General features: G+C 39.6%; 1 protein-coding gene across 1 annotated transcript in view; it reads right to left on the bottom strand.

Annotated features, from left to right (window-relative positions):
* Window positions 1–27,621, bottom strand: part of TAFA2 (TAFA chemokine like family member 2) — a 522,785-nt gene that overhangs the window by 27,262 nt on the left and 467,902 nt on the right. Inside the window, exons 3-4 of the mRNA XM_065932190.1 lie at window positions 14,820–14,972; window positions 13,651–13,775 (exon numbers count right to left, since the gene is read on the bottom strand). Of these exons, the coding sequence (XP_065788262.1) occupies window positions 13,651–13,775; window positions 14,820–14,972 (278 nt within the window). The remainder of the gene's footprint in view (window positions 1–13,650; window positions 13,776–14,819; window positions 14,973–27,621) is intronic.

Here is a 27,621-nt window from a genome sequence, read left to right as displayed (position 1 = left end):
TTTTAGGGGAGCCTTCTTAGTTAATTATTTCAATACCATCTAGAGATGATTGGACTTCCCTGGTAGCTCAGACAGCATAGAATCAGCCTGCAATGAGGGGGACCCAGGTTTGATCCCTGGGTAGGGAAGATCCCATGAAGGGAATGGCCACCCACTCCAGTATTCTTGCCCTGAGTGTTCCATGGACAGGAGAGCCTGGTGGGCTGCAGTCCATGGGGTCGCCAAAGAGTTGGACACAACTGACTTAACACTTCTCTTCAAGGAAGCTTATTCTTAGAATTCTATCTTGATTTCTAGGGCTATATAGTAAACTATCCACTCAGTATCTCCACTTCATTGTGTCTTTATCAATTAATATTACCAAACAGGTTAAGCCAGAAATATAGTAAGAGAATTTTCTCTCAGTAGCCTCTTATATTCAGTTAGTTACCAAGCTTTGTTGATTTTCCTTTGCTACTCCTGGACACCCTCAGTATATCACTTTTTTCCCCCCTTAGTTTAAGACTGTTATCCTTACCTCAGTTCCCTACAGTTCACCACTGTAGCCAAATAGATGTGTAAAGTGTGAATCAGACCCTTCTCCTTTCCTATTTAAGGTTCTTCAGTGGTTCACCGTTGCTTAGAGGATAACACCCAGTTCTTTTAGCATGGCAGCTAAAAGGCCATTGTGATTCCCTTCTCAGGGGTTCCATCACACATATGAAATTACCCCATGAGCTGATTTTAATTCCAGGAGTAAGACATGATCATCTATGCCTCCATGGCTTTGCATAAGCTGTTCTGTGTTTGTTGCAATAAAATGCACTAGTTAACTCTGAACTTCTGCTTATCCTTTTAAGCCACAAATTGATGACTTCCAGAAATGAGGAATTTACCATTTCTCAAGGCAGCCCATTCAACATCATCTTGAGCTGACACCAAGAGATTTATTCCTTGTCCCTGATTATATTCTTTGTAGTCACACAGAACAAGTCTAATGTTTTTCTTTTGCATGTTATATCTTCAAAAAATTTAAAATCTATTACTCTTAGTGCTTCTATTCTTTGAGGGAAATATCTACAAAATCCTTTACATAAACTTCTTTTTTTCTCGCCCACTGAAAGTTGGTGTCCAGAATTTTATGGGTACCACAGATGAGGTTTAACCATTACAGAGTTAAGCTCAACCCTGCTTTTGTACACCTCACAGTGAACTGGCCATTATTTAGAGGTAGACTGCCAGGCGGGAGATGGGATTCACTCTCATCCGAGAGAGAGTTAGACTATAGCTGTCTCTGCACAAAGCATTTGGAATTCTGAACTTGAGGGAAATTTTATCATACTCTGCAAAGAAAATAAAAATGGATCTGAAATCATTGATTCAGGCATTTAAATATCATAGAAAATGTGTGGGGAGTAGTGGGAAAGACCCATGGGAGAATGCATTCAGGAAAAATATTTTTAATAGAGGGGTTGTTATACACCACAGAAAAGAAAAAGGCATAGAACCCCCACTAGCTAGAGATGCTTGAGCTTCCTATTCTCTTCTCCCAAGTCCTATGAGGCACTGTTTTTCTTTGATTATGCTCAGTCATATCCAACTCTTTGTGACACCGTGGACTGTAGCCTGCCAGGCCCCTCTGTCCATGGAATTCCCCAGGCAAGAATAGTGGAGTGAGTTGCCCTATCCTTCTCCAGGGAATCTTCCCGACTCAGGGATCAAACTCACGTTTCCTGCATTGCAGGTTGATTCTTTACCACTGAGCCACCAGGGAAGTCCCCGAGGAATACTTAACTTTGAACAAACAGCAAGCTCCCTGATATTAAAAATCAATCTCTGACATAGTTTTAGCCCTCACATAACAGACAGGAATACTGTTTAGGCAGTAGCCTAAAGATATAAACCTCATAGTGCTAATGAAATTTTATGATGCCTGAACGAGATTCCCATTACAATGTGCAAACGTTCACAATTAATTATAAGATTATAAACACAATATTCAGAGTAACACCTACAAAAAATACCTGGCCCAAGTACTGTAGAAGCATTTAAATCTTACAGGAACTTCAAAACACTCATATATTGTCCATTTCTCATTTTAATTGTAAAAATATAGGTCAAGTGTTTTTTGTTTTTAGAATATATTTCCTGATGATTTATTTGTTTAAGGTCTTTGCAATAATTTCCAATAACTCTCTAAATAAATAACAAAAGAGACACTCTTGGCTCTATTAAATTATTATTAATTAAGTAAGCAGCTCTTAAATTTAAAATACTAGATTTAAAATGTCACTTTTAGCAGTGGTACTTCTTGGACACTTAGCTTGGTATTCCCCTACCCTTAGACTCAAATCTAATTGAGGAAAAAACATCTCTCCACATCTCTTTTTAAAACTTAATATTACAGTAACTACAGACTTGCTTAAATGCTTTTTTCAAATGTCTGTGTCATTTGAGATTTTAAATCTTCTCTAGTATGAATTTCACTCAATGTCTCCATTTTTCTCACCATGATAAAACAAATTTTTACCTACTCTTCTTAATAAATATCAAATTTAAGAAGTTATGCCATATTTAAATTTCTACTAAACAACCTAGATTTAGTGGATATTCATGTAAAACATAAAGCCTGTTCTCCCCACAGTTCTCCCCAACTCACCTAATGTCAAATTCCTCATTCTATTTGCTCAAGACAAAAATTAAAGTCAATACTGACATGCCTCGTATTACTTTTCTAATCAAAATGTGACCACTCGCCCTTGCTCACTCCCCTCAGGCACACTAACATCACAGCTGTCTCGTGAATATGATATTCCCGGGGGAGCTTCCATGGCAGGTTTTTCGTGCTTTTTAATCCCCTTTACCTGAAAGGCACGGCCTCTAGATAGTCACGAGGCTTTTCTTCACATCTCCTGAGACTGCAGTATGCAAGCTCCCTTGGCTCAGCACTCTCCATTTCTGCTCCCCGCTTTACTTTTCCCCATGCCATCTACCACCATCTAATATATACTTTACTCATTTATCTTTATTTTTGTCTCTCCATGTCTGGTAGGAAGAATTCTAAAGATATACCCCCAAGATTCCTGTCCCCTAGGTATTCAAAGAAACACTAATCTTAGTACTTCTGTGAAGGGACTTTGCTAGGTAATTAAAGTTGTTAATCAGCTAACCTTAAAATAGGGTGATCATCCTGGACTATCCGGGTGGGACTAATATAATCACTTGAGTTTTTAAAAGCCAAAGAGTCAGACAGAGGAGAAATAGGGGGATAGGGACATCAGAGAGATTCAAAGTGTGAGAAAGACACAATGCGCCCTGGCTGGTTTGATGATGAAGGAGGCAATGTGATAGAGAAAGCAGGCGTTTTGATGAAGGTGAGAGAGGCTTCCAGATGTCAGCTGCAGGGGGATAGAAACCTCATTCCTACATCTACAAGGAACCAAACTGCCAATGACCTGAATGGGCTTGGAAGCAGATTTTCCCTTAGAGCCTCCAGAAAAAAAAAAAAAAAAAGCACACAGCCCTGTTGGGAAAAGATGAAGCATCCACTGGTTTGAACCTTGTAAAACACAGCAGAGAAATAGCCAGGCATGGAAGTGGGACCTACAGATTAGTAATGGATGTTGTTTCACATCACTAAGTTTGCTAAGGCAACCATAAAAAACCAACACACCCGATAAGAATCTAGGCCCCATGAGGCCAGGGATCCAGTCTGTCTTCCCCTGTGCAGTGCTATGAAAAAAGAAAAGTCACAGTGTTAGTTGCTCAGTCATGTCTGATTCTTTGTAAACCCCTGGACTGTTGCCTGCCAGAATCCTCTGAGTATGGAATTTTCCAGACAAGAATACTGCAGTGGGTAGCCATTCCCTTCTCTAGTGGATCTTCCCGACCCAGGAATTGAACCCCAGTCTCCTGCATTGCAGGCAGATTCTTTACCATCTGAGCCAACATGCACTAGAACCTAGAATAATACCTGACAATAAAAGACAGATTGAAAACAGATACAGTATATACATTCTTTCCCATGAAAACTATATTTTACAAGATCTTGTGAAATCTTTACCCCAAAATATTGACTAAAAATATTTAGAATATAAAATGTGAATTGACTTGAAAACTGTCTATTCAATAGCTTGTATCTTTGCAAGTCAGCAGTGGCTATCATTTCCATGCAGCCAACACAAGAAGCAGTCAAATACCATTTCTAAAGTCATGATTTTCAACTTGCATGTTGAAACATATTGTTGGGTTATAAAATCAATTTATGGGGTTGATGAAGAGAGGGAAGAATGAAGGAAAGAAGCAGGAAGAAAGGAAGGAAGGAATAAAACACAAAAATCAGAATTTTTATTTTAGTGTGGGGTATATGAGTGTGTGTATGTTGGGGTGGGTGTTGTATATATCCTGGATAATGTAAGATGTATTTCCTACTTAGGTCCCATCAAAATAATTGAAAACTACAGCCCTAAAAGTCATCATGATCTGTCATGGAAGGACAAGGACAAGAATGCAATTCAGGGCCTGGTCAGAGGTGAGTTAAAGACAAAAGAATGAGGAATGTGTCTGTTAGAAAGGGCTGATCAAAAAAAGACCATACAACCCTAAGTCTATGTTAAATTCACAAGTCAAGGATGGAGCTTATGCTTAAAAAATTCACACAAATTGCACCACCTTATCTATTTCTGCTTTATTGACTATGCCAAAGCCTTTGACTGTGTGCCTCACACTAAACTGGAAAATTCTGAAAGAGATGGGAATACCAGACCACCTGACCTGCCTCTTGAGAAACCTGTATGCAGGTCAAGAAGCAACAGTTAGAACCGGACATGGAACAACAGACTGGTTCTAAATAGGAAAAGGAGTACCTCAAGGCTGTTTATTGTCACCCTGCTTATTAAACTTATATGCAGAGTACATCATGAGAAACGCTGAGCTGGAGGAAGCACAAATTGGAATCAAGATTGCCAGAAGAAATATCAATAAACTCAGATGCAGATGACACCACCCTTATGGCAGAAAGTGAAGAGGAATTAAAGAGCCTCTTAATGAAAGTGAAAGAGGAGAGTGGAAAAGTTGGTTTAAAGCTCAACATTCAGAAAACTAAGATCGTGGTATCTGGTCCCATCACTTACGGGAAATAGATGGGGAAACAGTGGAAACAGTGTCAGACTTTATTTTTTGGGTCTCCAAAATCACTGCAGATGGTGATTGCAGCCATGAAATTAAAAGACGCTTACTCCTTGGAAGGAAAGTTATGACCAACCTAGATAGCATATTAAAAAGCAGAGACATTACTTTGCCAACAAAGGTCCATCTAGTCAGAGATATGGTTTTTCTCGTAGTTATGTATGGATGTGAGAGTTGGACTGTGAAGAAAGCTGAACGCCGAAAAATTGATGCTTTTGAACTGTGGTGTTGGAGAAGACTCTTGAGAGTCCCTTGGACAGCAAGGAGATCCAACCAGTCCATCCTAAAGGAGATCAGTCCTGGGTGTTCACTGGAAGGACTGATGCTGAAGCTGAAACTTCAATACTTTGGCCACCTGATGCGGACAGCTGACTCATTGGAAAAGACCTTGATGCTGGGAGGGATTGGGGGTAGGAGGAGAAGGGGATGACAGAGGATGAGATGGCTGGATGGCATCACGGACTTGATGGATATGAATTTGAGTAAACTCTGGGAGTTGGTGATGGACAGGGAGGTCTGGCATGCTGCAATTCATGGAGTCACAACTGAGTGACTGAACTGAACAGAACTGAAGGTGAGAAAATGAACCTTTCTTCTCTTATTGTGTTCTTGCCTTGCCTTGGACCTGGAGTTGCTCCCCTCAACACCATTCAGACCCACCAACTCAGTCATCAAGTCTTGGTATAAAATCAGGCAGCATCTGGAAAGATGTGACTTGAGGCTTTAATCAGCCAAGCATCCTAAGATGCTATTTCTTTTCTCCCTTAGAGAGAAAGGATGAAAAACCTAATACTTATTTATCTTCTGATATCAGTCAGTTATTAGTGTCATATAAATTTAGCTGTAAAAGAAGTTAGAAATGTCCTTCGCACAAGGAATCAAAGAATAAAAGGTGGTTAGAAGAACTTGAATCTAGATCAATATCTCATCTTTTTGCAGATGAGGAATCTGAACTACAGGCTTATGCTAGCCCTATTATTATAACAATGTTATTCTTGACTTATGTTTACCAGTAGATTCCAACGTTTATTGTTAGTGATCTGCATATGGATAGCAAAAGAATAATGCAATTGTATACTACTTATTCCCCTACTCAAGGGCATAGTCCTGGTGGGCAGGAAACATGCTATATATATTTATATCTTTGTGCTCTAGTTAGTGACTATTGTAGTTGGGGAAATTAAATAAGATAATACCTTCAATGTACTTAGCAGAGTACTCAGCATACTTTAAGAGCCAAGTAAATATTTTCATATTTGATTTTGTTGCTTTGATTATAATACGAACATTTTTACTATAGAATATTTAGGTACAGGAAATTTTAATATTTGTTGATTCTCATTGAATTATACAACAAAGTAAAATCATATTTTATGCCCTTAACATCCATTATGTTTGAAGGGATGTTAAAAAATTACAGAGTTCTTATCTGTTTAAGGCATTTTAAGTAAATGAGTAAAGATGAAAGAATTCCATTAGTTAAAAATTACTCAGAAAATGTCTTGTTAGGCATATGAGGATTCATGATTCATAAAGATAATATCTTTAATGAAAATATAAAACTCTTGTATAATATCAAGCTAAGTTCACTTTTCTTTAGGTAAGAAACAGACCTCAGAGCTGTGTGACCACTGATGTTTGGAATCTGTACCATTGCTAAAGGGCTGTAAATCCTAAAATTAGAATGTGACTTCTTTTAGGAGATACTCCACAGAGAAAGAATATCCAAACATTAAAAGAAATGAACCACAGTCTATTTTTTTCTGAGGATTCCAACAATGTTATCAAAGATTTTTTTTCTCAACTCTTATAAGCTCTATAGCACCTTTCCCCTCTGCTACTTTTCTATTATATAATTAGCATATAATTATGTGCTCTTTCACAGTGGAAAGACTATTCTTTTATTAATGACTCTTTGAAAAGTTCTTTATTACTTATCTTTGAAAGTGAGTTCGAAATCAAAAGCCTTTCATGCCTTTTTTCTTTTTTTTTTGCAGTTTTTATTTTTATTTATTTATTTTTCCATTTATTTTTATTAGTTGGAGGCTAATTTATGAGACAAGTGCTCGGGGCTGGTGCACTAGACCCAGAGGGATCGGGTGGAGAGGGAGGTGGGAGGGGGGATCGGGATGGGGAATACATGTAAAACCATGGTTGATTCATGTCAATGTATGGCAAAAACCACTCCAATATTGTAATGTAATTAGACTTTTTTTCTTTTTAACTTAGGAGTTCTTTAAAGTAATACAGTAGAGGCTTACAGATGTTGTATGCAGTCATTAAATTTTACCTTTAAGGTGAGAAGTAGGGCTTGGGAAACAAATGTTGCATCCTCCTTTCTCTGCAGATTAAATGTTTGAGGTTTTGAAGAGCATGTATGCAAAATATTGATGCTCCAACAAGGCCTGTCTATGCTATGCCTTTTCCCCTTGTTAGGACAAATAGAAAATGGGTTATAACAATAAGCTTCCTGAATCTAGTACAAAGACAGAAGGAGGATATAATTAGCATTTATGGGAAGTACAATGTAAGTTCCAAATTAGTCTTAAATGAGGAATTCACCCAGCCCCTGATCTGTAGTCAATTCTGGAAAGTATCATGCATCTCTGCTGAGGCCAAGCAAGCCTCATTGATGTTTTTGGCTGACTGCTTTCCTTCTAACATTAAATTTACCAGAGCACTCCAGATTGGATATGGGCAATTATAAGGGAGGGTGTACGTTATTGCAAATTTTAATCATTTCGTGAGCCATTTTGCTTGCAGTGTAATCCCACAAGATCAACATATTCTGCATAAGAAACCCAAATGGTTTTTGGCTGAGAACAGCTCTTCAGTTATTTTATAACCTATTCCTGCTTAACTTCTAGACATTTCCATTCGTGGCTAGGCCCTGCCAAATCAGGGCCTCAAGGGCTTGTTGGCTCCCCAAAGTCAAGGCTACCTATTCAAGTGGGCAGTAATACCAGTGGTTAGAATAGTGATCAGATTTCTTCTCAACAATATTGCTGTTACTTATGTATGGCAGACCCTACCTCTCTCTACCCTCTAGCACTTTCACTATGGGTAAAGAAAGTAATGTGCCAGAACTGTTTCAAGAATCTTTCTTATCTCCTATACCTTTTGGACAATTTCAACAGAGATGGAAAAACAGTAACAACATGATGACTTTGGGAATTTCTCTTCTTTGGGGCTTCAGGGAAATTCACCCATGTTGTTGTGTAAGCCAAGCTCACATTCATAATTTAACATCATTTTGCCCAGTCATTTGAAATGCCATGATGCTCCTTTAGGTGAAAACATCTAAGTAGCTTCATTTTCACCAGCAATCTTTTTACTTGTGAAGCAAAAAATAAAAATAATTTACTTTGATTGTATACTCAAGAAGCTCCTTCTCTCAAGTGTCTTATCTTCTCTTATATATAATGATTTTTCCTTTTTAAATGAGAATCAAAGATTCTCAGACTTGGAAGGAATTTTTAAAACATAATTTAATACCAACACTCACTGTTTCATGAAACCTTTTGACAGTGTCTTCCAGGAGGTTTTACAGCTGTTCTCTAGGGCAAAAGAGATGAAGGAAAAATAAAAAGGGCAATCTGCTGTAAGTGGCATATAAACTTATAACTAAAATAAACCAGAGGATCTAGATGTGGTCTTCCCTACTCACAAGCTCTCAGTCTTTTATCCATCTTGTTTAATTACACTAGGAAGAATTTGTGAAGCAGAGACTCAATTTTAACTTTGAACTATTGAGAATATGGCCAAACAGGGAGTAAAGCAACACTTCTAAAACAATTAATTACAAGAATTTGGATTACAGGGTCCCGACCTTTTCATTTCAATGATCTGAAAAGCTAAAAATATTTTTAAAGGTCTGCTTGAACAGAATTATAGTAAATTTTAAACACAGTTATGTAAGATAAATGATCTAGTAAAAACTATGGGTTCAGAGGTTAGGTTCTGTAATAAAAAATGTATAGTTTGAACCCTAACTTCTCATTAATTAGCTATATGACCTTGAGAAGTCACTTAACATTTTAAAGCTTTGGTTTACTCAGCTGTAAAAAGGAGATAATATTACCTTCTTTACCAGGCTATTAAGAGGATTAAATGAGCTAATTCACATGAAGCATGTTTTCAGTATATGGCATATATTTTAAGTATCTAATAAATGTTAGCTTCATCATTATCCATTCATTTAATAAAAACATAGAACTTTTTTATGGGAGCATAGTTGCTTTACATGCTGGGTCATTCCTACTGTACAGTGAAGTGAATCAGCCATAGATACATATACATCCCTCATTGTCAGGATTCTTTCCCATTTAGGTCACCAAAGAGCATGAAAATAGTTCCCTGTGCTATATATACAGTAGGCTCTCATTAATTATCTGTTTTATACATAGTATATACACACACACACACACACACACACACACACACATATATATGTCAATCTCAACATCTGTTGGATCATTGAAAAAGCAAGAGAGTTCCAGAAAAACATCTGCTTCTGCTTAATTGACTGTGCCAAAGCCTTTGACTGTGTGGATCACAATAAACTGTAGAAAATTCTGAAAGAGATAGGAATACCAGACCACCTGACCTGCTTCTTGAGAAACCTGTATGCAGGTCAGGAAGCACCAGTTAGAACTGGACATGGAACAACAGACTGGTTCCAAACAGGAAAAGGCGTACGTCAAGGCTGTATATTGTCACCCTGCTCGTTTAACTTATATGCAGAGTACATCATGAGAAATGCTGGGCTGGAGGAACCACAAGTTGGAAACAAGATTGCCGGGAGAAATATCAATAACCTCAGATGCAGATGACACCACCCTTATGGCAGAAAATGAAGAAGAACTAAAGAGCCTCTTGTTGAAAGTGAAAGAGGAGAGTGAAAAAGTTGGCTTAAAGCTCAACATTCAGAAAACTAAGATCATGGCATCCGGTCCCATCACTTCATGGGAAATAGATGGGAAAACAGGGAAAACAATGGCTGACTTTATTTTTCTGGGCTCCAAAATCACTGCAGATAGTGACTGCAGCCATGAAATCAAAAGACGCTTACTCCTTGGAAAGAAAGTTATGACCAACCAAGACAGCATATTAAAAAGCAGAGACATTACTTTGCCAGCAAAGGTCCTTCTAGTCAAGGCTATGGTTTTTCTCGTAGTTATGTATGGATGTGAGAATTGGACTATAAAGAAGCTGAGCACTGAAGAATTGATGCTTTTGAACTGTGGTGGTAGAGAAGACTCTTGAGAGTCTCTTGGACTGCAGGGAGATCCAACCAGTCCGTCCTAAAGGAGATCAGTCCTGGGTGTTTACTGGAAGGACTGATGCTGAAGCTGAAACTCCAATACTTTGGCCACCTCATGCAAAGAGTTGACTCATTGGAAAAGACCTTGATGCTGGGAGGGATTGGGGGCAGGAGCAGAAGGGGACGACATAGGATGAGATGGTTGGATGGCATCACCAATGGACATGGGTTTGGGTGGACTCCGGGAGTTGGTGATGGACAGAGAGGTCTGGCATGCTGCGGTTCACGGGGTTGCAAAGAGTCAGACACAACTGAGCGACTGAACTGAACTGAACTGAACAATCTCCCAATTCATTCTACCTCCACCCCCCACAAATTCTCCTTGGTATCTATGTGTTTTCTACATATGTGTCTCTATTTCTGCTTTGCAAAGAAGATAATCTATACCATTTTTAAAAACTTTCCACGTATGTGTTAATGTACAATATTTGTTTTTCTCTTTCTGACTTACTTTACTCTGTTTGGCAACCTCCAGGTCCATTCAAAACTCTGCCTATTTAAACTTAAAAACTTTTACACAGCAAACGGAAACCATAGACACAACGAAAAGACAACCCTCAGGATGAGAGAAAATATTTGCAAATGGAACACCTGAAAAAGGATTAATCTCCAAAATATACAAACAGCATGTGTAGTTCAGTATCAAAAAATCAACCCAATCAAAAATGGACTGGAGACCTAAACAGATATTTTTCCAAAGAAGACATAGAGATGGCCAACAAGCACACGAAAATATGCTCAAAATCACTAATTATTAGAGAAACACAAATCAAAACTACAATGAGATATCACATCATACCAGTCAGAATCAGTTCAGTTCAGTTCAGTCACTCAGTCGTGTCCAACTCTTTGCAACCCCATGAATCACAGCACACCAGGCGTCCCTGTCCATCACCCACTCCCAGAGTCCACCCAAACCCATGTCCATCAAGTCAGTGATGCCATCCAGCCATCTCATCCTCTGTCGTCCCCTTCTCCTCCTGCCCCCAATCCCTCCCAGCATAAGGGTCTTTTCAAATGAGTCAACTCTTCGCATGAGGTGGCCAAAGTATTGGAGTTTCAGCTTCAGCATCAGTCCTTCCAATGAACACTCAGGACTGATCTCCTTTAGGATGGACTGGTTAGATCTCCTTGCAGTCCAAGGGACTCTCAAGAGTCTTCTACAACACCACAGTTCAAAAGCATCAATTCTTCGTACTCAGCTTTCTTCACAGTCCAACTCTCACATCCATACATGACCATTGGAAAAACCATACCCTTGACTAGATGGACCTTTGTTGGCAAAGTAATGTCTCTGCTTTTTAATATGCCGTCTAGGTTGGTCATAACTTTCCTTCCAAGGAGTAAGTGTCTTTTAATTTCATGGCTGCAGTCATCATCTGCAGTGATTTTGGAGCCCCCAAAAATAAAGTCTGACACTGTTTCCACTGTTTCTCCATCTATTTCCCATGAAGTGATGGGACCAGATGCCATGATCTTAGTTTTCTGAATGTTGAGCTTAGAACAGCCATCATCAAAAAAATCTACAAACAATAAATGCTGGAGAAGATGTGGAGAAAAGGGAATCATCTTACATTGCTGGTAGGAATGTAAAAAATACAGCCACTATGGAGAACAGCACAGAAATTCCTTAAAAAACTAAAACTAGAGCTACCATATGATTTAGCAATCCTACTCCTTGGCATATACCCAGAGAAAACCTTAATTCAAACAGATACATGCACCTGTGTTCCTTGCAGCACTATTTAAAAAAATCAAGATATGGAAGCAACCTAAATGTCCATAAATAGAGGAACAGATAAATAAGAAGCTGTGGTATATATATAGAATGGAATATTACTTAGACATAAAAAGGAAAGAAAACCATAGAATTTAGATGAATCACTACTTTAAAAAAATTGTTTCATAGTCAAATCTTCACACAGTGCTATTTTATACGAAGGGTTAATAATTTGGGGGGTGGGGACAGAATTTTCAAGCTATAAGTAGCTTATAATGAAGTTTTATATTGCTAGAATGATTAACAAATCAATATGGATTATACCATGTGCTAACTGAATAATACAATTATTCTCATTAACTGATCATGCCCTCCATGGATTTTAGAAAGGACTGTCAGCATTTAACTGACAAGTTAGAATCATGAATCATTTGACAAAATATAAAGTTATTTTTTTATTATAAACTTGGTTACTTCTGTGTATGTCTGAATACACAGAAAATACACTAAAGATATTACTCAACATTATATCTCATGGGATTTTAAATTAATCCTCTTGAATATGTCCAGACAAGATTAAAAAAAAAAAAAAAGAAAGAAACTGCTATTGTTAAACAATACCCTAAGTTAACTAGTCTCTAGTTTTATGTTACTTTTTATAAAATATTATTATCTTCTAGTCCCCAGTTATCCAATTCTAAACAATAGTCAGCTTTCCCTTCGGAGAAAAAAGCAAAATAAGACAGAACTTTCATCTGCTGATTACACAAAGAATTTAAATTTTGCCAGTCTAGAATATCCATTGGAGGTAATTAGAAAATCAAAGAATAAAAGTATTTTTCACTTCTCCCCAGAAATCAGTCACTGCAAGGTGAAATACATCACCATCTGAAGAGCATTTGAAAACCCTGAGATTTGAAAACTCCACTAGGTAACTCATTACAATGATTCCAAACTTAACCATTAGAAAACTATTTATTGATCCAGAAATTAGGGAGGTCAAAAGAATTACTTTCATAAAAATGAGAGAATATTAACTAGGAAATGTTTATTGAGTCATAAATAAATTCTCTTTCTTTTCAGGATTTATTCAGATTACTATCCATCAGAAGAATGAGGGATTAGGGCCACCTCCCCAGCATTTAACATGCACCCTCCAGCAGGGGTTGGAGGCAGTTCACATCACTGCGAGTATCTCATCAAGGAATAAACAGTATTTCATTATCAGGTAACACAACAGTTGTTGGCAATCTACAGACGTTACTCTGAGTGAAACAAAACTGTGCTATGAAAAAATGAATTAGGGAGAAAATGAGGGAAAAATGTACTATGGAAAACTGTACCCTCTCAATCCTACAACCACTTAAAGAGGTCACTGCACATGCTCCATACTCTATGAATTCGGCGATCTTTTATTTTCACAGACTGACTGTCCACTTACCCTAGTTGTTTTCACTTTATTCCCAGAGGAACAGCTCCATCCTTTCCGATCTGGAAGAACCTTACATTCCTCTCCCTCAAGACACGGTTGCATATGGCACCACCATTTCTGTTCCACTATGGAAGCTATAGGAGATAAAAAAAAAAGCAATTCAAGATTTTCTATTTGGGCTTGTTAATTCCCTGGGTGTGCATGCTTTTTTTGTTGTTTTTGGTCCAAGGGGAATACATTTTTCTAGATTTTCTGACTAAAAATATTTTTAATTTTTTAAAATTTTATTGTGATAAGAATACTTAAAACTTTAAGAGGCTAGATCTCATGTTCAGTGTATAATACAGTATTGTTAATGATAGGCACATTTTTGAAGGGTTTTTCATACAAACACATAGGTTTAATGGAAATTAGCATATTAGAAACAAATTATGTGGATGTATTCATGTGCCTATTTACATAAACATAAGAAATTGAGTCCATGACCAGTTTAGAATCAATATTTTAGAATCAATGTAATATCTCCCCCAAGTAGACTAAAATCAGGAAGGCATTCAAATTGATCTTTTTTTTTTTTAACTATGGGAAGTAATAATCATTGCAAAGAATGTACCATGAAAATATATGAGCACTTAACAAAATATTATTTATGATCACATCAATCATACAGATCCACATAAATATTTATATCCTATTAGGTGAATCCTCCAAGAAAGAAATTAACATTTTGACGAATCTCTATAAAAATATTTCATGTGACTTCTATCCACAACTAAGCATTCATTCATATGTATGTTTATTTTTTCATTCTTAAGAACCATCCATGGGTTTAAGGACCCCAAACTATTTAATCACCTATTTTTATATTGCCTTTGCCAATTAATTTATATACACACTGGCCCTCCACTGGCAGATCAGTATTTCATGGTATCAAAGTAAGAAGTACATGGACTTCTTGGAACCTATTATAGTGCCTTTTGCTACAAGACTGCCTAAGTCCTTAGACCTTCTTGCAATGGATTTTAAATTTCAGAATGTTCTTCAAATGATCTTGTGCCAACCACATGACTGATGAGGTGGTCCCTCGGGATGAACCCCAGAATTGAGAATCACAGTGAAATTCCAGTTCTGTGCGATCCCCAGTCACACCATCACAAGAGCAGCGGAAGAAGCCTCACCATCCACACAAGATGGAGCAGCTCGCGTGGTACCCGCCACCTGCCCAGGGAAGCAGGAGCACTTGACTGTTTGTGACCGTTCTTCTATCTTGTTCTTGTTACAGCATCTGTGGAGTGCCACCACTTCGCAAGTGCCGGTTTTAACATGGTGAGCTGCACACGGAAAAACAGAAGATGAAATAACAGTGAGAAAGCTTTGGATACTTTCCCCCCTTTTTAATTAGAAGTGCATTAAATATAGCTCTATAAAGGACCCACCATGCATGAAACTAGAAATACAATGATGCTGACTCCATAATGCAGATTTGAGTTCTTTGCTAAATGTGGTAGGACCATTTCCATCAGTAAATGCTTGGTAAAGCAGGAACAATTAGTGGCTAGATTAGAATGAGCTGTTAGAACAGTCTGAAATATAGAGGCAATATGTGGTGCCATCAAAAACATACTTATTTGCATGCGGCTTTTTTTTTTTACACCTTTTGTTCAACATGTTAATCAAAGTAGGGTTACTCCATGAACAAAGTGCCCTCTACTGGGGCTGAGACGAGCCTTCTTCTCAAAGTAGGTGGGTTGATAAGGTGACAGTCTTTAGGTTGTACTCTCTAGGGTTGAGGCTAAGAGTCAGGAAGGGAATTTCTTTACAGAAATTAGGAAAGCAGAGGGTGGGAACCCACCTCCTCAGGATTCTTCTGCTCAGTTTTCTTGGAAATGAACTAACTGGGTGATTTTTGAAATTGCTACCATTTTCCTGAAAGTTCTATCCAGTCTCAGGACCCACAGATCATTCCTGTCAATTTTGCCTGAGGGAACAACTGCTACCCGATGCAACAACCACAGCCAGAACGTGGATGGACTTAACCCCACCCTGGAAAAACCCAGTCCAGTAAGCTGTGAGCCTCCATTAGCCATTTGGTTAGCCTCACAGTAAGGCTTCCCAGCTGTTTAGGTGACTGAAATTTTTGTACCCCACTTATCACATCAGGATAGGATTCAAGTTTGCCTTCGTTGTTTCTTTTTCCCCAGCATTCCTTCTTCAAAGTATTAACCCTACCGTGAAACAGTAAACCAAAAGTTCCATCTGCTAAAAACAGCTTAAAATCAAACATTTGTTGAAATGTTATGTTTTCAGAAATTTTAAAACATGTGATTGCTATAAAAACAGAGATTTAAATAGAAAAGTAGGACATCTGAAGTTATTCAATGTTATAAACATATTAAGACCCATTTTGCAAATGAGGTTAGGACAGCATGCGTTTATATTATCTTCCCCTTAGAGATGGCGAACCACTGAGCAGGCACTCAGGTTAGATTGTTTATATTTTTCTTGTGAGAACAGATCACATTCATTGTCCATCTCCTTCCCTATGGGAGACCAAGAGAGTCAGGTGTAGCTTTGACACATAATCCTCAAAAGAATTTGGAAGAAGCAGGTTCCATTTCCAATGTCACGAAGATTTTTCTGCCATGGTAGATACAAACAGGGATTTCTCTATGTGTGCTTCAAGCAGAAGGCTATCTCTACAAAAGGGAAAAACTTGAAAGCCAAATTTCTGTTCCTTGTGCTCTAGACAATACTTTCTTAGTTAATAATGATTCAGTTTCTCTCAGTTTATTAGATGCTTTATGTAATATGCAAGTCAAAATACTGTTTTCTACACTGAACCTCACTTATTCCCTTTTCTTTACTGGAGTATAATTGCTTTACAATGTTGTTAATCTCTGCTGTGCAACAACACAGATCAGCTACATGTATATGCATATCTCCTTCTGCTGCACCTCCCGCCTACCCCACTGTCCCACCGCCTAGGTCACCAGAGAGCGCTGAGCCGAGGTCCCTGTGTGAGCAGCTTCCCCCTAGCCGTCTAGTTCACACACGGCAGTGTCAGTCAGCTCAGCCGCTCAGTCGTGTCCGACTCTTTGCGACCCCATGAACCGCAGCACTCCAGGCCTCCCTGTCCATCACCGACTCCCGGAGTCCACCCAAGCTCATGGCCATTGAGTCCATGATGCCATCCAACCATCTCATCCTCTGTCGCACCCTTCTCCTCCTGCCCCCAATCCCTCCCAGCATCAGGGTCTCTTCCAATGAGTCAGCTCTTCGCATCAGGTGGCCAGAGTACTGGCGTTTCAGCTTCAACATCAGTCCTTCCAATGATCAGTCTTTCTATGGTAGTGTAAGTCAGTCCTAAGTTCCCAATTCGTCCCACCTTTTCCTTCCCCTCCTGGGTACACACGTCTGTTCTCTATATCAGTGTCTCTATTCCTGCTATGCAAATAGGTTCATCTGTACCATTTTTATAGATTCCACATATATATGTTAATAAATGATATTTCTTATTTCACTCTGTATGATGGACTCTAACTGAGTTACTACCACATACCAGGGATAGTTCTGGGGATGCAGCAATGCGTAAGATGGATAGAGACCTGCCCTCAAAAAGCTCATATGCCTGTGGAGAAAGCGAATAATCGTTAGGGAGTAGTGATTAAGTAGGACAACAGTAGATTTTCTAGCTCCTTAAACGAGATGCAGTAGGGTAATGTGACGGAGAGTAACCAAACGGGGAGGGAAGGCAGCCTTGGATGAGAGTCTCAGGGAGGACCTCTCTGAGGAGGTGATCTGAATGATGACCTGAGTGATGAGAAAGGAAGCCTCCGGGATGAAGAGCTAAGAAAGAAAGAACTTTCCAAAGAGGCGGAGCAGCAAATGACATGGTTCTTAAATGGGGAGACGTGGGGTGTGTTCCCAGGACAGCAAGTGGCCAGTGCGGCTGCACCGTGGCGGAACAGCTGAGAGGCCGAGGCCAACGTGTCAGAAACGGAGCGAAATGGCTTAGGGGCAGGTGTGCCGCAGTGAAGAGATTGCATTTTTTTCTCATTGCAAGACGAAGCCTTTGAGCGGATATGTTATCATGAGGGCTTCTCCCATAGCTCAGATAGTAAAGAATCTGCCGGCAATACAGGAGACCTGAGCTCGATCCCTGGGATAGGAAGATCCCCTGGAGAACCCACTCCAGTCCTTTTGTCTGGAGAATTGCATGGACAGAGGAGCCTGGCAAGGCTACAGTCCATGGGGTCACAAGGAGTCAGGCACGCCATCTCATTGGTGCTTTAGGAGTTCACTCAGGCTGCTCTTTAGAGAAAAGAGTGAAGAAAGCAGGAGTGGAAACAGTGATGCCAGTCATGAAGGGGCTCCCAGAGTCCAGGCCATGAAAGGCTGTGACGGAGTACCAGATGAGGCGCATCTCAGGGTAGCTGGTTTGAGTGGATTGAATGTGAGCTGCGAGGGAAAGAGGAGTTAAAGATTACTCCTAAGCTTGTGCTGAGGAATAAAAAGTTGGTGGTTCTGGAAGACAGAGGAGGCCTGGGAAAGAGGTGTTGGTCAAGAGTTGGGTTGGGTCAGAATTACTGTGCTTCTGTTTCGTCTTTGTTGAGTCTGAGAGTCTTACAAGACACCGGAGCAGAGCTGTAAGTCAGGCAGCATCATTTACACAGGGGGGTCCAGGAAAGAGATCAGGACTGCAGACACACACTTAAGAGAGCTAGGTTAACAGGTGATATTCAGTCATGCACTGACTAATCACCACGGAAAGACTACTCATAGAGAAGCAGAGAAACCATAGTCCAGAACCTAATTCTAGAATTGGGGAGCAGAACACGAAGTAAGAGGAAAAGAACATGAGACAAAGGCATGAGACAAAGGAAAGTCAAAGAATAAACTGTTTCAAGAAACACAGATTGGCCAGTTATGTCAGATGCTGCTGAAAGCTTTAATAAATAAAGCAAAATAATTGTCTACTAAAACAGTAATACGGTGCAGCAGTTCAAACAGAGCCTCCAAAACCAGAGTGCACGTGTGCGAAGTCACTTCAGTCATGTCCAACTCTTTGAGACCCTACAGACTAGAGCCCACTAGGCTCCTTTGTCCATGGGATTCTCCAGGCAAGAAGTAGCGGGGTTCACATCTAAGCTCCTCTAAATAGCGATGTGACCTTGCGTAAGTCAGCAACTATCTCTGATTAGCATTTTTCATGTCTAAAAGATGAATATTAACAGCACCATCTTCATATGACTGGTTAGAGGATTAAGTGAGTTAATATGTACAAAGTATTTAGAGCATTCCCTGCCTCATAGCAGACACTCTGTGTTAGCTATTATTAGCACTTGATCCAGATGAAAATCATTTGAATGGCATGATGGAGATAAAAGCATGATTAAAGTAAGTTTATTAGAGAATTAGATCCAAAACTGTAGACAATTATAAAAATTTCTTTCAAGGAGTTTTTCTGTAAAAGGGAGAAAGGGAAAAAGGAAATGAAGCAGTAGTTGGAATAAGTCAGGGAAATTTTTTAAATAGATGCCATAAAAGCATGCTTGCTTGCTGGAATAATCTAGTAGAAAGAGAAAATGACAATATAGGACAGAAAGTGGGTAATTTAAAAAAGACTGTTCTTGAAAGGGAAGAAAATGAATTGAGATTCAGGGCATGTGGTGGGGTTGGTGTGAGATTCATGTGGGGATATTTAATCCATTTTAACAAGAGTGAAGGTGGGATGCGTGAATCTAGTCAGGTAGGTGTGAGCCGTTTAGGTGGTGAGAAGATAATGCAGTTTCATATCTGATGTTATCTCATTTGCCATGAAATATGAGAGATGTTTGAGAAGAAAAAAAGAATATGAAATATGTATTTCAAAGAGGGAGAATAAAGCTACTGGGAAGGAGTAGCAGGAATGCCTGGCAGGGAGTTGACTGATGCACACGGTAAACGGTAGCGGACACAGTGGAATGAATGGAGGGCTGGGATTACAGCACAGAATGGAAATAAACATCTGTGGGACGACGGACTATTTAGGATGCTTGGACCTCCAGTAGGGATGATGGGGTGTGTCCTGCAAGTCTTTGAATGGAAGCCAGAGACGAGATCATTAGGGCGTCTTCAGTGATGCTATTAGGCAGAGCACTGAGCTGAGACAGCTTCAGGGAGAGCTGGACGTTGACTCCGTTCTCTCTCAGAACCACAGGTGACAGGTGCACACAGTGAGAATCCATGGGTCCCCACCCTGAGAACAGAAGCACCATTTCAGTGTTACCCACCAGGGCCATTTCATCACCTTTGTCATACGGAGATTTTATCATAAGTTGGAAAAGAGTTGGTGAAAAATCTGCCTCTGCTTTCCCCTTCCCAATGTCAAAATTCTTTTCTACTTTGCCTGACAAGAAACACTGTACTTCTCCACCCCATTAGTTACATTTAGATGTGGTGATGGAACATGCTTTGGCCAATGAAATGGAAGCTAGACTTATGAGCAAAAGCAAACGATATCAGTCTGTGAGGACATTTTAATACTATTCATTCACCAGATTTCTCCCCACCAGCCAGAGCAACAAATTATACAGAAATTACTTAGCGACTGAGCACAAGAAAGGGATAATTAAATTTTTTAAAATAGGATAGATGGTAGGTAGGTAGGTTGATGATGAAGACTATATCAACCTCAGTCCCCAAGTGAAAAGGCATGGAAAAGAGTCCCCACCAACCACATGGACATAAGAGTGAGAAATAAACCATGAAGAGTCTTACAAGCCTCTAAAACTTGATGGCTTGTTAATATCACAAAACAGCCTACCCTGACGGCACAGGAGTACTTCCTACTCCTTCCTAGGTTGTTCAACGTGATATGTATTTCCAAATGCATTGGTGGGTGGATAAGTCAGTGAAGAATGATATCTCAAAACCAGATCATTCTAGGGCACTGAGTCAATGTATAAATATATACAAGAAAATGCCATTTAGATATTTATATGATTCAATGAATTGTAGTAAATTATTTCCAATTGGATAATGCTGGCTAAATTCAGGATGTCAGAGCTGTGGTAAAGAGAGTCTGCTTCTTTCTTCTTTGAGGAAGAAAAAAGGTGAAATGGTGCCCAGATGGTCTGAGGAGAGAGATAAGGCTGGAGCTGCACTGAGAAGAAGAGAGGCATGTTTCCCTTCAGAGAAGATGGGACTAAATGCTAAGGGATTCATAATAAAGGTGGCCTGGGAGACCAAGCCTCACAGACCCACGGCTTTTCTGCCTGTGAATAAAGTGCACAGACACACAGCTTGTTTCCTTGTGAGACATGGGATTTTGCAAAAACAAACAAACAAACTCTATCAATCTCTGTTCTTTTTGTTAAAAATTAAAGTTGTAAATTGGACTTCCCTGGTGGCTCAGACGGTAAAAGCATCTGCCTACAATGTGGGAGACCTGGGTTTGACCCCTGGGTTGGGAAGATCCCCTGGAGAAGGAAATGGCAGCCCACTCCAGTACTCTTGCCTGGAAAATCCCATGGACAGAGGAGCCTGGCAGGCTGCAGTCCAAGGGGTTGCAAAGAGTCGGATATGACTGAGCAACTTCACTTTAAACTTGTAAATCTTTTTTCAGGGGAATGAGAAAGGGATCAAAAGGAAATGGCAACCCACTCCAGCATTCTTGCCTGGGAAGTGGACAGAGGAGGCTGGTGGGACTGGAGGCCTTCGGGTCACAAAGAGTCAGACATGACTTAGTGATGAGCACAAGAAAGGAGAGTTAAATATTTAACAATGGCAAAGATGGTAGGTATATAGGTAGGTAGATGTGGAGGGATGGATGGAGGGATGGATAATCCTACACTCAAAGAGTTTGAAGACATGGGTAGGGAGAATACTGACTGTTCAGTATTTTTATATATGCCAGTTAATATGGTAAATAAAATGAGATACTTCAAAACAGACAAGTGAATCTTCCAGCAAAAATTTCGCTCACCTAAGCATGGTACCTGTCTCCTGAAATACCTGTATGCAGGTCAAGGAGCAACAGCTAGAACCCTTGATGGAACAATTAATTGGTTCAGGATTGAGAAAGGAGTATGACAGGGCTATCTGTTGTCACTCTGTTTTATTTAACCTATAGGCTGAGGACATCATGAGAAATGCTGGGCTGGATGAGTTACAAGCTGGAATCAAGACAGGTGAAAGAAACATCAAAAACCTCAGATATATGGATGATACCACTCTAATGGCAGAAAGTAAAGAAGAACTAAAGAACCTCTTGATGAGGGTGAAGGCGTAGAGTGAAAGAGCCAGTTTAAAACTACATATTAGAAAAAACTAAGATCATGGCACCCTGCCCCATTACTTCATGGCAAATAGAAGGGGAAAAGGTGGAAGTAACGACAGATTTCCTCTTCTTAGGCTCTAAAATCACTGCAGATGGTGACAGCAGCCATGAAACCAGAAGACGATTGCTTCTTGGCAGGAAATCTATGACAAACTTAGACACTGTGTTGAAAAGCAGAGACATTATTCTGCCAACAGAAGTCCATAGAGTCAAGACGATGGTCTTCCCAGTGGTCATGTGTGGTTGTGAGAGCTGGACCATAAAAAAGGCAGAATGCCAAGGAAATGATGCCTTTGAACTGTGGTGCTGCAGAAGACTCCTGAGAGTTCCTTGGACTGCAAGGAGGTTAAACAAGTCGATCTTAAGGGAGATCAACCCTGAATACTCATTGGAAGGACTGATGCTGAAGCTCCAGTATTTTGGTCACCTGATATGAATAGCCGGCCCAATGGAAAAGTCCCTGATGCTGGGAAAGACTGAGGGTAGAAGGAACAGAGGCCACTGGAGGAAGAGATGGCTGGATGGCATCACCGATGCAATGGACATGAACTTGGGCAAACTTCAGGAGATGGGGAGGGACAGGAGGCCAGGCGTGCTGCAGTCCATGGGGTCGCAAAGAGTCGGACACGACTGAGCGACTGAGCAACAACAAAGCATTGCATAGGTGTTCACATATATAATTCTTACTTTCCTGCCATATAACTGAGCTTCTTACATCAAATTCTTGTAGACAAAGGCTAATTTTTCATGTAAACTGCTCAGTATGTGGTACATGTTTAATACATAGTAAAAAACTAATAAGAAGGTAAAACTAATTCCTGTGGTTTTCCTTTAAAAGCTCAATGACTGAAAAACAGTCAAGCAGTTACCAGAATTCTCTACACAGAGTCGGGCAGAGCTCATGATAAACTAATCTCGTCAAATATTAGGCCTTTCCAAATTAACAAAATAGACTTCACAGACAATCAGTTAGCATCATACTAAAATAATGCAAGACCCCCTGGAGAAGATGTAAATGAAAAAAGAGCAATCAGTTTCCTTGATGTCATAATCCCCAAGTCACAAAAGATAAAACAACAACAACAACAAACAAAACCCACATCTTTCTGCTACTTTTTCCTCCCTGACATAATGCAGAGCACAAAATGTTGCCTCTTACATCTTTGTGAAATGACACTACACACAGAGGCTTGATTCTTATGAAAACAGGAATACCAAGTCTTGTCCAGCTTTAATTGCTGCCTGCCAAGGTTATTCTTGCCACCTCTTATTAATCTCTTCTGCTTCTGTTAGGTCCTTACCATTTCTGCCTTTCATTTTGCCTATCCTTGCCATGAGATGTTCCCTTGGTATCGCCAGTTTTTTTTGAAGATATCTCTCTTTTTTCCCATTCTATTGTTTTCCTCTAATTCTTTGCATTGTACACTCAAGAAAGCAGTTCAAAGCCTCCAAAATCAGAGATGATCTGAATTAAATTTGCCCATTTCCATCAATTTGAGTTCACTGATTCCTAAGATGTCAGTGTTCACTCTTGCCAATCTTCTGCTTGACCACATCCAATTTACCTTGATTCAAGGACCTAACATTCCAGGTTCCATTGCAATATTGTTCTTTACAGGATCGGACCTTATTTTCACCACCAGACACATCCACAACTGAAAGTCATTTCCACTTTGGCCCAGCCTCTTCATTCTTTCTGGAGCTATTTCTCCAGTCTTCCCCAGCAGCATATTGAAAACCTTTCAACATGGGCGGGTGGGGCTCATCTTCCAGCGTCATATCTTTCTGCCTTTTCCTACTGTTCATAGGGCAAGAATACTGGAGTGATTTGCTGTTCCCTCCTCCAGTGAATCACGTTTTGTCAGATCATGTATCATCAAGGGAATATCATATGCAAGGAGGGGCACAACAAGGGACAGAAATGGTAAGGACCTGAGAGGAAGCAGACAAGATTAAGAAGAGGTGACAAGAATACACAGAAGACCTAAACAAAAAAGGTCATACTGACCTGGATACCCACAATGGTGTGATCACTCAGCTAGTCAGACATCCTGGAGTGTGAAGTCAAGTGGGCCTTAGGAAGCATTACTATTGAATAAAGCTAAAGGAGGTGATGGAATTCCAGTTGAGCTACTTCAAATCCTAAAAGATGATGCTGTGAAAGTGCTGCACTCAATGTGCCAGCAAACCTGGAAAACTCAGCAGTGGCCACAGGACTGGAAAAGTCAGTTTTCATTCCAATCCCAAAAAAGGGCAGTGCCAAAGAATGTTCAATCTAGCACACAACTGTGCTCATTTCACATGCTAGCAAGGTAAAGCTCAAAATGCTTCTAGCTAGGCTTGAGCAATACCTGAATGGAGAAATTCCAGGTGTACAAGGTAGATTTAGAAAAGGCAGAGGAACCAGAGATCAAATTGCCAACATGCATTGGATCATAGAGAAAGCAAGGGAATTCCAGAAGAAAGCATCTACTTCTGCTTCATTGACTACACCAAAGTCTTTAACTGTGTGGATCATAACAAACTGTGAAAAATTCCTAAAGAGATTAGAAATACCAGACCACCTTACCTGTCTCCTGAGAAACCTGTATTGCAGGTCGAGAAGCAACAGTTAGGACATGGAACAACAGACTGGTTCAAAAGGGGGAAAGGACTACAACAAGGTTGTATGTTGTCACTCTACATATTTAATTTATATGCAGAGTACACCATGAAAAATACTGGGCTGGTTGACTCACAAGCTGAAATCAAAATTTCTGGGAGAAATATCAACAACCTCAGATACGCAAATGATACCACTCTAATGGCAGAGAGTGAAAAGGAAGTAAAGAGCCTCTTGATGAGGGTGAAAGAGGAGAATGAAAAAACTGGCTTAAAACTGAACATTCAAAAGACTAAGATCATGGCATCTGGTTCCATCACTTCACAGCAAATAGATGGGGAAAAACTGGAAGCAGTGACAGATTTGATTTTCTTGGGCTCCTGAATCACTGCAGATGGTGACTACAGTCATGAAATTAAAAGACGCTTGCTCCTTGGAAGAAAAGCTATGACAAACCTAGACAATGTATCAAAGAGCAGAGATATCACTTTGCCAACAAAGGTCCATCTAGTCAAAGCTATGGCTTTTCCAGTAGTCATGTATGGATGTGAGAGTTGGACCATAAAGAAAGCTGAGCACCAAAGAACGGATGCTTTCAACTTGTGGCACTGGAGAAGACTCTTGAGAGTCCCTTGGACAGCAAGGAGATCAAAGCAGTCAATCCTAAAGGAAATCAACCCTGAATATTCATTAGAAGGACTGATGCTGAAGCTGAAGCTCTAGTACTTTGGCCACCTGATGCAGAGAGCCCACTCACTGGAAAAGACCCTGATGCTGGGAAAGATTGAGGGGAGGAGGAGAAAGGGGCAACAGAGGATGAGATGGCTGGATGACATCACCAACTCAATGGACATGAGTTTGAGCAAACTCTGAGAGATAGTGAAGGACAGGGAAGCCTAGCCCGTACTGCAATCCATGGAGTCACAAAGAGTTGGGTACAAGTTAGTGACTAAACAGCAACAATCTTACTACCCTTGTATCTCATTTCAACAATAGGAGATGGTTCTACTGGTTCCCTAGAAACATGGCATTAAGAGACAGCCTCATATCATATCTCAAGATTCTTAAATGTTATTGCAAAGCTATCATGACTGGAATGAAATCTTGTAAGGCATTTTAGTAAAACCTTTGTTTCTAACTACTTTTCACCCTCTCCACAGGAGAAAAAAAAATCTGAATAGCATTTGGTTTGTATGTGTGCATAAATTTAAAAAAATATATATATATGCAGATAGCTATATATACACATAAAATTATATATACAAATTGTTTATATAGGGACTTTATATACATACATATGTTAATATAGTCAACATTTTATTCATTACCTATGAACCAACTGAAAAGAAAGCAAAGTGAAAATCTCTCAGTTGCGACCCCATGGACTGTAGCTGCCAGGCTCCTCTGTCCCTGGAATTCTCCAGGCAAGAACCCTAGAGTGGGTAGCCGTCTCCCTCTCCAGGGGATCTTCCCAATCCAGGGGTCAAACCCGGGCCTCCCGTACTGCAGGCGGATTCTTTACTGTCTGAACCACCAGTAAAGTCCAAGAATACTGGAGTGGGTAGTCTATCCCTTCTCCAGAGGATCTTCCTACCCAGGAATCGAACTGGGCTATCCTCTGCACTGCAGGCGGATTCTTTACCAACTGAACTACCAAAAAAGCCCTGCTAGAAATACATAAATGTGAAAAATTGGTTCACAGTAGAATAACATTTATGCAAATCATTTACCCTGAGTAGCAGTTGCTTGCCTTTGGTTAATAAGAACACAAAGCTATGCATATCACGTCCTACATGGGAGAATAATCCATTCACTCTGGAAACAATTTAAGGGATGATTACCATGGCTAACATCTATAGAATATTCACTGTACACTATGCATTATTCCATTTTATTATCACGACAGCCATTAAAGAGGAAACTATAACTATCCCCAATTTACAGATGAAGGAACTGAGCCAGGAAATGGTAAGCAACTTGCCCAAAGCAAAATAGCCAATAGACAAAACCAGACGTGAGAATTCAGGACAGTTTGCCTTCAGAAGCCACAATCTTCAACACTATCATGTAATGCCTTTTCTATGGAGCTCCGCACACCATGCAGTAAACTATGGTTCCAGATGATGTGAAGGAAAGCAGGAAGTGTATCACTGTCCCTACAAGTGATGCTTGGTAGCCCTGAAAGGACGTGGGCACTGGGACTTTAATACTTCAGTTCAACTCTACCCTGTGCTACACTATACTTGAGTGAATGCTTAAGTCTATTTGCCGGTCAAAGGACTGGTGTTCACTCTAAAATAGCTCCATAGAGTCCTTATAAAGACTTAAACGAGATAATGTATGTGAAACTGCTTTTACATTGTATACCATTAAAGATTTTAACTATTAATGCAATTAATGAATATCAAAATGATTCAACATATATAAATTTTAAAAATATAGCTGAGAAAGATCCATATTCTATAAAAGTTCTAATTTCATATATATATATATATACTTAATTATGTTGACATGAGATGCTGTAAAAAAAAAATTAATCTGACACAAGCTATAGAAGAAAGTAAATTTAGCCTCAAGTTGTGAATTTTTCCGACTTGATTTCCTCTCCATTAGATTTCAGTTCTTATTTGTATTCTGATTTGTCTCATTGAATCTGAAATTTGTTTGTCTCAATATACTTCTACTGAATAGTTTTATCAGCTTGACTAGTTTCCCAGACAGTCTGCATTACAACTTCTAAGGAAAAATAAAGCATCACCTACATTCACCAAAAGGTATCTGAAATGCAAGCTAGTTAGTGGATTTAGGTTGCTGTAAATCACAGTGAGTGGAAAAAATGTGCTGAAACAAAAACTTTTTGAGACAGCTAATTTCTCACTTTAATTCATTAGACTGAAAAACTGGGGCACATTTTACATTTTTAGACTTTCATGCTGAAGCAATCTAATTAAAAGAAATGGTCATTTAAAAAGCTCAATGAAGTTTCAAAAGTTCACATAATTTATGAAGTCAGGGTGATCAGGGAGGAAATAGCCAAACGCCAATGACATTTTAAAGA

The sequence above is a fragment of the Muntiacus reevesi genome, chromosome 4, assembly GCF_963930625.1.
Source record: "Muntiacus reevesi chromosome 4, mMunRee1.1, whole genome shotgun sequence".
NCBI classification, from domain to species: Eukaryota; Metazoa; Chordata; class Mammalia; order Artiodactyla; family Cervidae; genus Muntiacus; species Muntiacus reevesi.
The sequence above is the reverse complement of the archived record's forward strand: the minus strand, read 5'-3'. Positions and strand labels throughout refer to the sequence as shown.